Raw genomic sequence first — 13,814 nt, 5'->3', positions numbered from 1 at the left:
TCTTCCCGGTAGGATATCCATGCTTTAAAATACCGATAAAGAGTGTGTCTGCACGTACATAAGAAGGGCAAGTACAAACGCCGCCAAACGTTTAACGGGAAGAGCACAAAGGAGAATCAAGAGGAAAAAAAAGATGGGAGCGAAGAGTCATAGAATTTCCATGTGAAATTTTTGAAAGGGTCGCCGAAAATAGGGCTGGACAAAAATAAACGAGCTGTACCTAAAAGAAATGCGTTGTCGGAGGTAAAAGAGGTGGAGGAGGAAAAAATAGTCCCATATGTGACAACCAAGGGAATGACACATATGTTGAAACTTTTATAATCACTATTTGCTTTCGATTCCATGTTGGACGACCATGAAAAAACATACAGTAACACGTGTTGCGGTTTCGGCACCATAAAAATCCATGGAGTTACTGTCATCTGTTTATTGTTCTCACAATTGTTCTCTTATCCTGCTCTGACAAAGAAGAATTATTTTCTTAAGGATAAATAAATCTGACACATGGAATTTTTCAAAATCATCCAAACGACCGTGACGCAGTAAGCCAGGTGTGAAGATTTTTGAAAATCTCTCTCAACAAACTTAGTTCTCTAAACTCTGAGTTACAGGTAATCTAGTAAACCACTCATATACATATATGATCTGTACACTCCTATGTATACGGTATGGTAAAACTATGTATAACCTCAGTTCTAGGTAGCTTCAGGTTAATTCCTACAATGACTCGGATTTCGAGATACAATACACCGGGGGAATCAGTGCGTCTCCAGCAGCTATTGCGTTGGTGTTTAATAACGTACATTAGAGACTTTGAGAATGCTTCTACGTTATATACAGAAGTTTAGCCACGTAGACTGTACGGTCATGGAGGGTGTAGATGTATGGAATGGAATGGGAGCTGGGATGTGGGTTGGATGCTGTCCCTACATCCTTTTTAAAAATAATTACATTTTGTTACAGGCGCGTACACTGGGGGACGAATTGTGCGTTGGAAAGCGATAATGCCGATTAACATAATTTTTTTCATCCTATGTATACTTGCATAAGAGATTCGGAACTCAACCAAGATAGCTGATACCTGAATGGTTCTATATCGTCGAAAGAAATTGATCTATGAAATGAAGGCGAGACAGTTCAATTTTGTCTTTGGCATTGTTCATTGTAAACGCAAACGACAGGAATATCCATCAAAGTGAGAAAAAAAAAAGATTTAAGCAATATGTGGTAAACGGTTCAAGAGAAGGTTTGATCGTCTTTCTAAGAAAACTCTCAATTTTCTCTAGCAATTTCCCGCATCCTATAGAACTTGAAGAAATACGCAAAAAAAATACAAGGGATCGAGTTCTATAAAATAAGATGAAAAAAAGGTAAACGACTGGAGGAAAATCGAAGCAGAGAAACGAGAAGGGGGTTTGTAACCCCCAGGAATTTGTGCAGAATCTCGAGGTCCTCGTCCCTGTGAAAAGTGACACCTGGGCACCTAATCCCGGCTTTAGGTAACATCGAGTACCATAAACCACCGGTCAATCCATAAACCAGTCAAAATGTTTTACAGCGTCAACGGCTCGACTCTAGATTACGTTTTTCGCACACAACTGCAGCCGCCGCTCTTAATGGCTCTATGCATCAGCCACATGGGTTATGGGAGAGTTCAGTAGGTTTGTCATCGGCCGACTCCCCCACCACGTACCACTGCTACTGCGTCTACCACACTACAGCTATAGTAACGCCGTCCGTAGCGAGAACGATTTGACAGAATGCTCGGTAAGCAGTAGTAGTAAGCAGAGCCAGCAGACCTAGCAGTCCCAGCAGTCCCAGCAGTCATTTGGTGACACTTGTGCCGATCGCCAGCAGCAAGGTGTGCAGAATGGCGCGACTTTGAAACACTGAACGATAAAAGGATACCGGTCAACAGTCTGTCCGGTCTTCATAAAGTATTCCAATCACGTATACCTATCACATAAAATCGCCACCTACTATAAAGTCCAACGTGACGTGATACGTGGAATAAGGAAGGAAGTAACTCGGTACTGAAAATTCGTGACTTAAAACACTGAAGTGAATTGTTGGTTACTAACGAAATTATTCTCTTGATTAAATTGACGGAGAAAACTGGTTAACACCATCCGGGAGAGTTTCAATAGAGAAAGTGTAGTGATTTTTCAAAAAAGAGAATACATGGTAATTATTGTAGAGTGTTAGCAGTGGGTTACTGCGTGATAACGCGCGTTGCCATTATCGGTTAATAAATATTAAGTAAAAGTGAGAGACGGCTTAACTCGAGTGTGACCGAATGACTGAATTGCATGGATTCTTTTCTCATTCTCCTCTTTATTAAGTGCACTCTGTCTAGCCAAGCAAAACCGTGGCACCCGAAGGCACCGCACTCCCTGGGATTAATCGCTCGATTCAAGATCACTTGAATCACTTAGGAGAGAACTGATCACTGAGAAGAAGAGGAAGAAGAAAGGAGAGTGTACCAGAGAAGAGGAGAGTAAAGTGCTTCAAAGTAGCACAGCTGAGAAGCACATTATCCGCCAACAGTAAGAAGGGCTTAGTCTGACGTACTGGAAGAAGAAAGAAGAAGAAAGAAAAAGAAAGACGAGAAAAAAGTATTCTGGTAAGATACACTTGTCCCTTCTTGTCAAACCATGATTATAGGGACCAATGCAACGCTGTGAATATTAATTATCCTCATTAACTAAATTATTCCAGGATACGTTGTACATAGAGGGTATAAGCCTCGTTCGTGCCTGATCTACGTCACGAGGAATATATTGCCTGTGGCCGAGGATAGAATAAAGCATCAAAGTAACGTTATTCGATGATTGATTTAGTGTTGCTTTCAAAGAATATATATATATATACATGGAGAGAGAGAGAGAGAGAGAGAGAGAGAGAGAGAGAGAGAGAGAGAGAGAGAGAGAGAGATACAGAGAAGCGCGTTCTTTTAACTTTCAGCTATGTTTGCCTATTAAATTTCGATTCTGTTCAACCCACAAATTCAATCCCGTTTCGATCCTGTAAATATTTAGGGTCTGATTAGATTAAGCCTATTCAATCTTAGAGGCCTCTTCGTCACGTGTCAGTAGATAAGGAAGAGGAAGGTGTAAGAGGATAGGGTTTGAAAAAGTTTGAAATTCGATATAAATTTTTTCTTGGCTTTATCGATCATCGGAATGACTTTCTTCACCTGTTTTTAGTACACACGTAATGCGATAGGTATGCTTTACATGATAAAATACACGAAATGGTACCTATAGTGATCTAGCAGCTAAGTGGATCCTCACCATCAACGGAAATTGAGGCGCGTGGTACTTTCACCGTGAGTCAAGTTGAGTCACTCGTTGCCATTCATATGATTAACTCGGGAATCATTTGATGACGTCAATGAAGTCACCAGGAATTCCTCAGAATGTCATTTCTCTAGCTGTATCAGTCGGTGATATAAGAGAAGGGGAAAAATACTCAGAAAGAGGAAGTATTGAGTCATTCTAAGGACTATTGGTACACAATCCGTATATGGAATACATATACATATATGTAATATACGTGTTGCATTGCTGTGAAAATGAAGACGACGTGAACAATACTTGAGAAATGATCATTGTCATTGATTCAACAGTGTGACAATATGGTTTCGGCTGTTTTATATGAAAAAAAAAAGCTTGAAAACTTTAGTCATATTGTCATTGATAGTCACCGAGCCCCCAGTGTGTTCCTCTCGCGTTCCCATGGCTCGACTTTCATGTTTCATAAAGTTTTTTTATTTTATTTCCTAGGAAGGGGACACATAACGGGTGTTCGTTAATTTTTCCTAATTAAGCTCAATCGAGGTTAATGCTGTGCAGCTTAACCCTAGTTTACCAAATCCAGCACCCCCATAGGCCGGCATGCTGTCTTTGCTCATCGTCAGAGCGCATCTAGGATCAAGATGCAAGCATGAGGGCTCATGATCATTTATTAGAATCTACAAATTTCACACAAATTATGTGGACAGCGATGTATACATCTAGCAAGCATACACCATTATTACTTCAAGTACATGAATTTCAGGTGTTCACCTTTTGTCAACGTTCAACACATGTTCCAGTAGACATAACATACATACAGTGTACTAAAATTCCTGTGCGCGAAGATCAGAAACAGTCTTGACATTGTATAAAAATAGTAAAATCTAACCTGTAAAGAAAGACACGCCAATCGCAGTAGAAGACGTTTAGAGTGATTATTAGACATTCTTCAGGTACTTCCATAAGGGATGATATTCCTTATTGAAGTTACTTCGAACGAACCTTATCTCTGATCAGTCTCATTCGCTAGATTATTCATGAGACGTAGCGAAGATCGAGTGGATCAAATCGCGTAAACATACGACACACACGACACACACGACACGAGGCCAACTCGATAGAATTCGATGAGTAAGCTCGTGCGGGAATAAATGCGGCACAATACGTTTCGATTTCCTTGGAGGAGCGGCGCGACTAAGAGGAGGGTGGGGAGTATCGCTGGCCGCAGCCATCCTGTGGAAATTATCAGAAGGTTACTTATCTAATAGTATTGCTCTTTTGTTTCAGCTAGCAGCCTCTCTTCGCTGGCAAGGAAGAATCCGGATGCACGCGTGGAGCTCGAAACTAGTTTTGCCGAATAATCGAAGACGTCAGTGAGAAACTAGGCAGGATGGAGAATAACATGGCGTTATGGGTGACCGATGTTACAGAAACAGCTAAATACAATACGATAATCGACAACAACATGTCGAGGCAAGTATCGTTACCTAGAGAGGTTCAATTTATTATGGAAATTATGATAGTCGTCATGGTGTCTGTTAATAATGAGCAAAGTCTGTTTTATGTTTTTATACTGACTGCTTGTTGGCTTAGACTTCGAAAAGTCCCAGCAGTACTGCCAACTTCTCACATGGAAATGGACTAAGATTTCGTCTATTGGCAATTTTCCTCTGATAATTGTAGACAGTAGTGTGCCGCTAACGAGAGCGCCCTCTACCCAATCGCCTCTCGTTCTCTTTATTAGCTGGGATTTCTCCCTTGTTCGTTATTCCAGCATGAACACAATAACCTGTACTCTTATACCCACGTGTACCTAATTTTCGTATCCTTTTCAGGTTTCCAAAGCCTTTGAGATCATTCGCTGCTGTCGTTGCTATACTGATCATGATCGTCGGCCTCGTTGGAAATCTGATGACCATCGTAGCGCTCATCAAGTACCCCAAAGTACGAAACGTCGCCGCTGCTTTTATCATTAGGTACTCTTAGCCTGAGAGCTCAACTTTTTAGATGATTTTAGTCTTTTCTTTTTTATCGAGCTCTGTCGAGAGAGGGATAAGGACACTTGGCTGACACTTTTAAAGATATTTGTACTTGAGGTAGATAATACTGTGTTAGGGCCCCTCGTTATCCTTTTCTCTTAGCTTGGTTTCATTGATTAAATCTTATCGGATTATTTTATTAATTAATTTCATCGCCCCTTGTAATTTATTTCATCAGGTTCGTCCTTGCAAGATTATGAAAAATAAGGATAGATATTCTCTGTTTGGTTCGAAACACTTTACAGTGCGGTGTCCTGATGACCCGATCATCGTCCTCGAATAGGGAAGAATTTTATTCCGGAAGTGGTGGGAGTACTTTTTCGTGAGCTAAACATGAGAACGGAAGGAATATGGAAAGTTTGGTGCTTGGAAATCGGGTCACACGTTACTAACTCGTTAAAGTGTCATGCGTTTTAGATCCAAGCCGGGATATAAGGGAAGTAGAGAATCCCAAACAGTCGGCGACCGAGGTAATCATAATGCGAACAGTTCCTGAAAGGGAAAATGGAAAAAGTTTGACATTCCGGAACCGTCGATGCGCCTACCTGAATTTATTTGAATTTCGAAATAGAATCATTCGGAATACGATTGTTTGCACTTGACAAACGTAATACGTTTCTGTAAGACATATTGATGCATCTTACTGTAAAAATGTATCTTTATATACCGTGGAAAAATTAATTTTCTACAGTCTCAACATGTTTCCTTCTTCACTGAGAATTGCAAAACGTCGCGACGCTTCCGGAGATCATTTCAGCCAAAGTCCTTGGCCTGACATTGTCCCCCCTCCATTTTGGTTTATTTTTTTTCAAACTCTGAACTCCCACGTGCTTCTGGTTTAATTTACCGTTTAGGAATATTTTCCTACGTCCCATTAGCTCTGCTGGAATTAACTTATGGCCTTGAGAAACTTTGCACGTGCTTTTTTTCGAAATCGATGGATTTTATCTCTCAACTTATGACTCTCTGTCTTTGGCGTTTTTCTGGATTACGTCTCGTGGGGAGACCCTCGTCCTCTGTAATTCCTAGAGAGCAAATCGATCCGCGCCTTCCGGTTGGGCCAGAGTCCTTTCCCTAGAGTAAACCTTTGAATATCGCATCACGCCCCAATCACAGATTGGCACATCCGGTTTGAGACACGTAGCGTGACGTATCACCAGGATACATCGTACTCGTAGATTCCCATAGCCGGGATCTCAATGACGTTTCAATTTGACTTGTTAATAGTCTCTGCGTGGCTGACTTCATCTTCTGTCTGCTGGTCCTGCCGTTTGATTCTATACGCTTCATCGACGCCAGCTGGGCCGACGTCAGGTTCCTCTGTATGCTGGTGCCGTTCCTGAGGTATGGAAATGTCGGCGTGAGTCTCCTGTCTGTTGCTGCCATCACTGTCAATAGGTACGATTATTGAATCTTAAGGCTATCAGAGAGAAAATCGTTTTACGTAGAGATTTGCAATATCACTTTTATCCTGAAATTCAGATACATCATGATTGCCCATCACGGAATCTACAGCAGGGTCTACAAGAAGCACTGGATTGCCCTGATGATCCTGTTTTGTTGGGTCTTTTCCTACGGCATGCAGGTTCCGACGCTCCTAGGCGTCTGGGGTAAGTTCAGTTCCGCCCCTAGAAGGTTCAACCTTTTCTTCGTCTAATGCTAAATCGTATGCTAAAATAAATACAATCGAAAACATTATTCTCTCCAGGTAGATTCGACTACGACGTCAACCTGGAGACCTGCTCTATAGTGAAGGACGCCCATGGGCACAGTCCCAAGACCTTCCTCTTTGTCATGGGTTTCCTGATACCCTGCATAGTAATCGTGGGTTGTTACGCCAAAATATTCTGGGTAGTTCACAGGTACTGGAAAAAAAAGAATATTTTCTCTAGCTACTAAAATCTCATGAAAGGAAAAAAAGGGAAGAATCTCCTGAATTAAATTGGGCAATGTCAGACTCGCCGGTTGTTAACGTGCTTTGGATTTTTCTCATAGCAAGGGATGACCCTGGTGCCTAACACTGCCAGTATATATTTCTGATGCCATTTCAATTAGAGCCACCCCCTGAGGCGTCGCTCTTCCTCTCTCGCTCCTCTCCTCCAACCCAAAGCTGCGTAGAGGATCGACTACTTCGGAAGAACCTTCTTCCCTTTCCTTCCCGCGAGTTCCTCAACTGAATTCCACAAATTTCGCTTTTCCAGCTCGGAGTCGAGAATGCGGAAGCACGCTGGTCCATCCATAAAGTCACCTCACGCCCCGGGGAGAGACACGCGCGAGATAAAGCAGCGCAGAAGCGAATGGCGAATCACGAAGATGGTCCTCGCTATATTTTTGAGTTTCGTCGCATGCTACCTTCCCATTACAATTGCAAAGGTCGCTGACGCGGAAGTCAAGCATCCTGGTATGTTAACTAGAAATAATGTAAATATCACACGAGACATAAATTACATCGCCACAATGAGCAATGCGGCCATCTTTGTAAAAAGTGAATAGTCTCGAACTGGATATCCACAGGATATATCACGCAACCCTCTGCATATTAATAATCGATTGACATTTCAGAATTCCACGTGCTGGGCTACCTTCTACTCTATTTCGCATCCTGCGTCAATCCCATAATATACGTGATAATGAACAAGCAGTACAGGCAGGCATATGCCGGCGTGATAAGCTGCTCGCGAATAAGGGCTTCCCTAACCCCACACGGAAGTAGCGCACCAGCGCAGAATAACTTCGGCCAAGGTAACAACCACCACATCGTTACGGTCACCAAACTCTGACCTAAACGAAGCGCGGCTATTATTTTTCGTAAGTGAAGGGCACTCATGGTTTCTAAGATTGGGCCTTGGCATGAAAACTACCATGGAAGCACTACTATGGCAAGCAGGAAGTTGCCACCTAACACGAATAACGCAACCAAAGACAAAATCATTAATTATCAATTACAAAAGTTATTTACTGCTTCGTTACCATGTCTTATCACTCTAGCAAACTTCATCTCTGGATAATCCAGTCATTTTTACCATTGCAAATTTTCCATTTTATTATCCACCCACGCTCGAGATACACTGTCTACTCGTTTTATTTGTTTCTCTATTTTTATTTTTCACTTCATCTCAGCCCACTAATTTTTTTCTTTCTTCTTACTCTTACAGAATCTCCTCTCTCTCTCTCTCTCTCTCTCTCTCTCTCTCATTCTACTACCTCCATGTAGTTTTACTTGTCTCGTGTTTGCACTTGGGAACACATGATGTTCGCGCTATCCCCCTTATCCAGCTGCTGGGTCATTCTATTAATTCGTCGAATTGCCTCCTTAGACTGTGTTTTTCCTTTTCTTCATGTAACATATTTCTTTCAGGAGTTGCCGAAGCGAGTTAAATGTCACACTGCACACTCTTCTCTACTATTAACGCGGACAGGAACGGGTAGCATGTAAAAAAAAACGTGGTGAATAAGCTAGGTACACTAATTCTCTATGTAATTAAGACAAATACGTAATGCCATTAAGTATAGGTTGTAAAGTTCGATTAATTACCTGTACGTAGTATTGTTCCTAGTCGAACCTTCCAACTCGTCACGAGTGTTCTTAACATGTAAAATTTGTTGCAACGCTTCGGTTTCATATTAACTTAGAGATAAGGATTGTCAGAGCAACTCGCGAATCTGTGCGCTAACGTAACATCTTGCCGAGCTAATGTAATAAGGCCGACCTGCACGGGCACCACTGCTGCATATAATAATAAAAAAAGCTACCTCGGCTGAATTCCTGTGCGTGCTGTGAATATTCACCTTGAATAGGGTCGCACGCATGGAAATAAAGCCACACCGCTGTTACACGCCTCCATAGAAATCCGATTGAATTTTCAACTCAACCGGAGAACTTTTCGATACGCGACTATAATATCTTCAGATTTTCTATCTGTAGCTGTCTTTTTAATTTTTGGTCTGCTTTCCTTCTGTTTTCCTCGATTACTTAATCGCCTCTCTATCATTTTCTTCAGTATATGCTTTTCACTCTTTTTCATCTGTTACTTTCACATTTTTTCATTCATTTGACTAATACCGGGACATTATGGTGCATTACTTACGTATGTGTTAACCGCTATGGCACTTTTCTTTTTTTGGTGGAATATTTATTTTTGAAATTACATCGAAAAGGTTTACTTTCGACTGATGCTTAATATGGATTTTGAATTAAAACGTTCTTCTCACTCTTTTAGATCAATCGAAGGACAACTATAGTAAGACTATGGTGTCGACTGTGTCCATTGCCATGAATCCTGTGAGGAATTCCCAGCTCGACGTAGTTATCTGAACCGGAAGGACGAGATAGGATCGCGGGATAAACTGGGAAATTCAAAGGACTGCTCAACGAATACAAAAAAAGACGGGAAAAGCCAAGAAACCGAAAAGAGTTGGATCAACACTAATATGGATAACGCATCTCTTTTCTTTTCATTATCTTCTCCAAAGCAACTACGTCTACGTCTACGTTAATTATTTTAAGTCTTAGACTAAGTTTATTTATTATTTTACCGTGTCGAAGCCGACCGAGTCTCCAGACCTGTGATTACGTTACAACTGTATATTTTGTTAATGAGTTTCCAAGACGAGTTCCAAGTACAATGCTGGCAGAAGGAGGGTAAGGAGGGGAAGGAGGGGAGGACGTGAAGAGAGCCAGGCGATAAGAACGAGACGGTCGTTCCGTTAAGCCAATACATGAATTCACGATGATTTCTCAGCGAGTAATGATTATCAGTGGAGAAACAGGCAGCCAATATTTAGCTTTGCGTTCGCGGAAAGTTACCCTGTCTTATCGTGCCAATGTGTTTTATTGGCTTGACATCTGGAATTGCCGCCGCTGATATTAAATTGACAGAACGCGTCTGCCATTGACGTGCAGATTTCTTGTTCGCTCTGCAGAAAATCTCACGTCAGGAGACGACACGACGTATACGGTCCTCGAGACGATACGCCGCTCACGCTGTAGAGATAATCATTCTGAGGGTTTATCGAAAAGGTGTATATTTTATTTATAGATAGAACGACCAAAGAAAGAAGTTTCAAGCGTGTAAATAAAACTGCGACGCAGTAAGACTTTATTATCTTCGTGACAAGTATTACGTATATGTACAATAGACAAAAAAAGGCATATACAGAAATATATAATATACACATCCGTATAAGGACGTGAAATAATACTTAGATTAAAAATATACAATTTCCATTAATATAATTGCACACAACTCTGATATTCTAACACACCCCCTTACACCTCCCAGAAGAATCGACTTTTACTATAATCTCGGACATCGACAATGGCACCAAGTGTATTGTTATGCGAGTAGTAAGATACCCCGAGCCATTTTAAAAGACTGCTTTGTATGTTTTTATCGTAACGACATAATGGCTCGGAGTAGCCAGTGATGATAATAATAATAAATACTAGCGCGCGAAGAGGAATGAAACAACCTGTAGCTACATTGGCCAGTAATCAGGAATGCATTGGTATAGATGATATGTGACGTTTACGTTGAGCTTTCGACATATAATCTGTATATCCGTGTCCACTGATCAGCTTTAGTGTCACCCGAAGGAGCAGCTCGTAATTTCCATCAGGATTTACAGCAGCCGTGTTTCTCCTGCTGAAGAGGAGTATCGCGTAGTTTAATGGAGTCGCGTATCTCGTCCTCTATTTTGGCCTTGATGACGCTGTCAACCAGGAAGCGCATAGCTTCATCTGGACCGTGAAAATGTAAATTTAATGAAAAATGAATTCCAAAGGTGGACATTGATTGTCTACCGACCGATATTGACGTTCTCCTTGGCCGAAGTGATGAACCAGGCGCCGATCTCGTTTTCCTTGCAGAATTTAAGTATTTGCTCGGTCGGTATCGCCACGTGTGATATGTCGCCCTTATTTGCCAGAAGAACAATGGGTATACTGGATCCATCGGGTAACGTGACCTTCTCCCGGAGGTCGCTCAGCCATTTCTTTACCGACTGGAAGGTGGCGACTCGCGATATATCAAAAACCAGGGCAGCACCGACACTGCAAATTCGTAGATAGACATTGTACTAGGATGACAATGAAGGACGTGTCGACAAATAGTAGTGACTAATAAAAGAATACGTTTAAATGAGAAAGTTGTTAATTTTAATAACGGAGCAGATAAAGAGACGCGATGTTATTCACTGCACGTACAAAGAAAATAGAAAGAGAGAAAATAAGAGAAATAATCAAGTAAAGTTATTTATGTATATCGTATCGAATATACGTTAGAAAGAAAGCATGCGAGTCAATATAAAAAAGAAATAGATGTTAAAGCAATATTTACGCATATTTATAGTAAACCCTGGTCATGTAACCGAATCTCTCGTGTCCCGCAATGTCCCTAAAAAAATAAGGCCCACTTGTAGTCACGTAATGTAGTCTTTGCCGTACGAAAAAAAAAGAAAAAAAAACAATGGATACCGTCAGGGCAGAACGAAGAGAATTCAAAACACATGAGAATCGATTAATTACTTGGAGTACGATCAATATTATTGGACAGTGGGATGAATTACGTATTGGGATTCGGAACGTTCTGCCCTGCGGCTTCCCAGCGTAGAGAGAGATAAGCCGGCAGTACCATAATTGCAAGTTTATTTTAGTGTGGGGATCCCAATCGAGCGTTTTTATCGCAAAATCTGCACCTATGGTAATCTTGTAATTCGAGGAGAACTTCCCTGGAAAAAAGTTTGGTTGGTCGTGCTGAAAGACCCTTTTGTAGAGTTGTAATTTACGTTGATTGTATTAATATATGTGCCAGTTTTATCGTCGCTTATTTAAAATCTATGAAAGTCAAAGTTGGATCTGTACCATGATAAGACTTAAGGATCGAGAGAGACGCGGGCGTTAAGCTACTTTGTCCGGAAAATTGCTTTTATGTAAGAGGATAACGATCCACCGGTAGGGGATCAATCGCAACGGTTGCTGATGTTGCTGTTGTCTAGGAGTTAATCGTCACGGTGCTTGGAAAGGATTAATTTAAGCGTCTTAGACAGGGTGACGCTCGGTTGTTACAAGCGATGCGTCAAAGGGAGACAATTTTATTAAAAAAAAGGTCAGGAGAAACAGAGATATTATCGTGATGAGAAAATAGATAAAACAAAGCCACGAGACATTCGACTTGCGTAAAGAGTTAATGGATAAACCGCGTGAAACAGGCCAAATACATAATTAAAAGGTCTGAAGGGCTAAGAAAAACAAGTCTGAATAAAAAAAATGATAAGTGAGACAACGACTATACAGGAAGTGAATGAAAAATATAAATAAAAAAAATAAGAGGCACATATCGTTATTAACTTACCCTCTGTATATCTGCGAACGATGGCCGTTTTACCTGAAAATAAATAACGGCAGGTTTATAGCTAACGAGTGTGTCTGTCCTGTCTGTCTCTACGGATTTTTCTACAGGAGAGCAAACCAAGATGATCGTGGAAACTGTCTTTTACTTTTTCTTTCAATTCAGGGACAACGACTACAATGTGAGTTTACAATGCGTTGGGGTGTGCAAGGTCTTTAAACTGTAAGTGGCGACCAGGGACGCTTGTTTATCTTTGACGTTTAAGATCCGTTCTTACCGACGCCGTAGTCGCCGATTATCAGGAACTTGAAGAGGAGTTCCTTGTGACTGGAATTCGATAGAACCACATCCGAGTCTCTTCTTGGTTTACGGAAGCTCATTTTTTCGTATAAATTTCTCTCTTCGTTTCTCTCGATGGATTTATGACTATGGACACTGACAAATCTCGCGGTTTGAGGTTAGAAATCCGTGCACGCTACACTTGGTTACTCTCGGTACGATCAATTTCACTCCGAGCCAATTGATAAGCCTCTCTTCTCCTACTATCGGCTTACATAAACCAACGAGACACGGCTGGAATCTATTGCGGAAACATTGTACAAGGTTCAAGCCCAAACTGGCACGATTGACCGATATTTCGAATGTCATAAAAGTAGAAATTATTGCTTTCATCGACATATTCTGCGCCAGGGTCAATTTGACAGTTTCGATTAGGACGATAGGATATTTAAAGTTTCAATAAAGCCAGGCAAGCAGGGACAAAACTTTGTCTGACCTTAACGATGAGATAATTTATCGAGGAGAATGCCATCTCTTGACGATCGATGGAACTAATTGACTATTACAATCAATAACGGATGAATTCTGCAATTGATCAATGCACGAATGATTGTCGATTATTGGGAGTTCAGGTTGAGATGAACAAACCGACCATGAGGAAATATCAATGCGATTTTATTTAATTTATTCACACATTAATCGTACTTAAGGATACCATCGATTAAATACGGTATTAATGCACACGCTGTGGTCTGATACTCGTTCTAAGTTTGTTTTATTGACGAGAATCTATCTTCTGATTTTCCTTATTAAAAATTAATACGGCACATCGTACGGCTGCTTACAGCTTG

The 13,814-nt window shown here is 41.1% G+C and overlaps 3 protein-coding genes and 1 long non-coding RNA gene across 14 annotated transcripts in view; 1 reads left to right on the top strand and 3 right to left on the bottom strand.

Moving 5' to 3' along the window:
- LOC107263887 (5-hydroxytryptamine receptor 2A) overlaps positions 1-4,413 on the bottom strand; it is a 28,618-nt gene extending 24,205 nt beyond the window's left edge. The window contains exon 1 of one of the 3 annotated variants that reach the window (XM_025081248.1): positions 4,299-4,413. In XM_025081248.1, the coding sequence (XP_024937016.1) occupies positions 4,299-4,319 (21 nt within the window). In that variant the 5' untranslated portion in view covers positions 4,320-4,413. Of the gene's footprint in view, positions 1-4,185; positions 4,273-4,298 lie in introns of those variants that run through there. The other 2 variants (XM_015731548.2, XM_025081249.1) reach the window with 2 other exon arrangements.
- LOC107263893 (G-protein coupled receptor moody) lies at positions 326-10,566 on the top strand. Of its 9 annotated transcripts, XM_015731566.2 has the most exons (14): positions 326-611; positions 694-882; positions 964-1,195; positions 1,287-1,499; positions 1,559-1,767; positions 2,357-2,623; positions 4,584-4,769; positions 5,132-5,272; positions 6,563-6,733; positions 6,818-6,945; positions 7,044-7,197; positions 7,537-7,736; positions 7,898-8,077; positions 9,556-10,566. In XM_015731566.2, the coding sequence occupies exons 7-14, from the start codon at positions 4,687-4,689 to the stop codon at positions 9,648-9,650; spliced, it is 1,152 nt and encodes a 383-aa protein (XP_015587052.1). In that variant the 5' UTR covers positions 326-611; positions 694-882; positions 964-1,195; positions 1,287-1,499; positions 1,559-1,767; positions 2,357-2,623; positions 4,584-4,686; the 3' UTR covers positions 9,651-10,566. The 9 variants fall into 9 exon arrangements, 7 of the variants coding, with proteins under 7 accessions (XP_015587052.1, XP_015587051.1, XP_015587050.1 ...); XR_001536780.2 differs by lacking the exons at positions 326-611; positions 694-882; positions 964-1,195; positions 1,287-1,499; positions 1,559-1,767 and adding an exon at positions 8,694-8,795 and having other exon boundaries at positions 1,774-2,623; XR_003058609.1 differs by lacking the exons at positions 326-611; positions 694-882; positions 964-1,195; positions 1,287-1,499; positions 1,559-1,767 and adding an exon at positions 8,694-8,782 and having other exon boundaries at positions 1,774-2,623; positions 9,556-9,664.
- On the bottom strand, positions 8,352-9,549 carry LOC107263904. Its single transcript, XR_001536785.2, has 2 exons — positions 8,871-9,549; positions 8,352-8,738 (listed from the first exon to the last, which is right to left on the bottom strand). It is a non-coding gene; the product is annotated as an uncharacterized LOC107263904 (long non-coding RNA).
- On the bottom strand, positions 10,444-13,480 carry LOC107263898 (ras-related protein Rab-32). The gene is made up of 6 exons (XM_015731580.2): positions 12,962-13,480; positions 12,688-12,720; positions 11,968-12,064; positions 11,674-11,730; positions 11,143-11,387; positions 10,444-11,075 (listed from the first exon to the last, which is right to left on the bottom strand). The coding sequence occupies exons 1-6, from the start codon at positions 13,062-13,064 to the stop codon at positions 10,951-10,953; spliced, it is 660 nt and encodes a 219-aa protein (XP_015587066.1). The 5' UTR covers positions 13,065-13,480; the 3' UTR covers positions 10,444-10,950.
- Positions 13,481-13,814: the final 334 nt, after the last annotated feature.

This window comes from Cephus cinctus, unplaced genomic scaffold (genome assembly GCF_000341935.2).
Source record: "Cephus cinctus unplaced genomic scaffold, Ccin1 Ccin1_scaffold0168, whole genome shotgun sequence".
Taxonomy (NCBI): domain Eukaryota; kingdom Metazoa; phylum Arthropoda; class Insecta; order Hymenoptera; family Cephidae; genus Cephus; species Cephus cinctus.
Note: the sequence above shows the minus strand (reverse complement) of the source record. Positions and strands in the feature narration are given on the sequence as shown.

Bases quoted from the DNA above. Each gene is read 5' to 3' on its own strand.
- LOC107263893 (XM_015731566.2), top strand. From the start codon at position 4,687: ATGGAGAATAACATGGCGTTATGGGTGACCGATGTTACAGAAACAGCT. The intron at 7,198-7,536 runs GTACTGGAAAAA...TCGCTTTTCCAG, and splicing joins ATATTCTGGGTAGTTCACAG to CTCGGAGTCGAGAATGCGGA. The intron at 8,078-9,555 runs GTAACAACCACC...TCACTCTTTTAG, and splicing joins GCAGAATAACTTCGGCCAAG to ATCAATCGAAGGACAACTAT.
- LOC107263898 (XM_015731580.2), bottom strand. From the start codon at position 13,064: ATGAGCTTCCGTAAACCAAGAAGAGACTCGGATGTGGTTCTATCGAAT. The intron at 12,065-12,687 runs GTAAGTTAATAA...ACTTTTTTCCAG, and splicing joins CGTTCGCAGATATACAGAGG to GGAAGTTCTCCTCGAATTAC. The intron at 11,388-11,673 runs GTAAATATTGCT...ACGAATTTGCAG, and splicing joins AGGGTTTACTATAAATATGC to TGTCGGTGCTGCCCTGGTTT.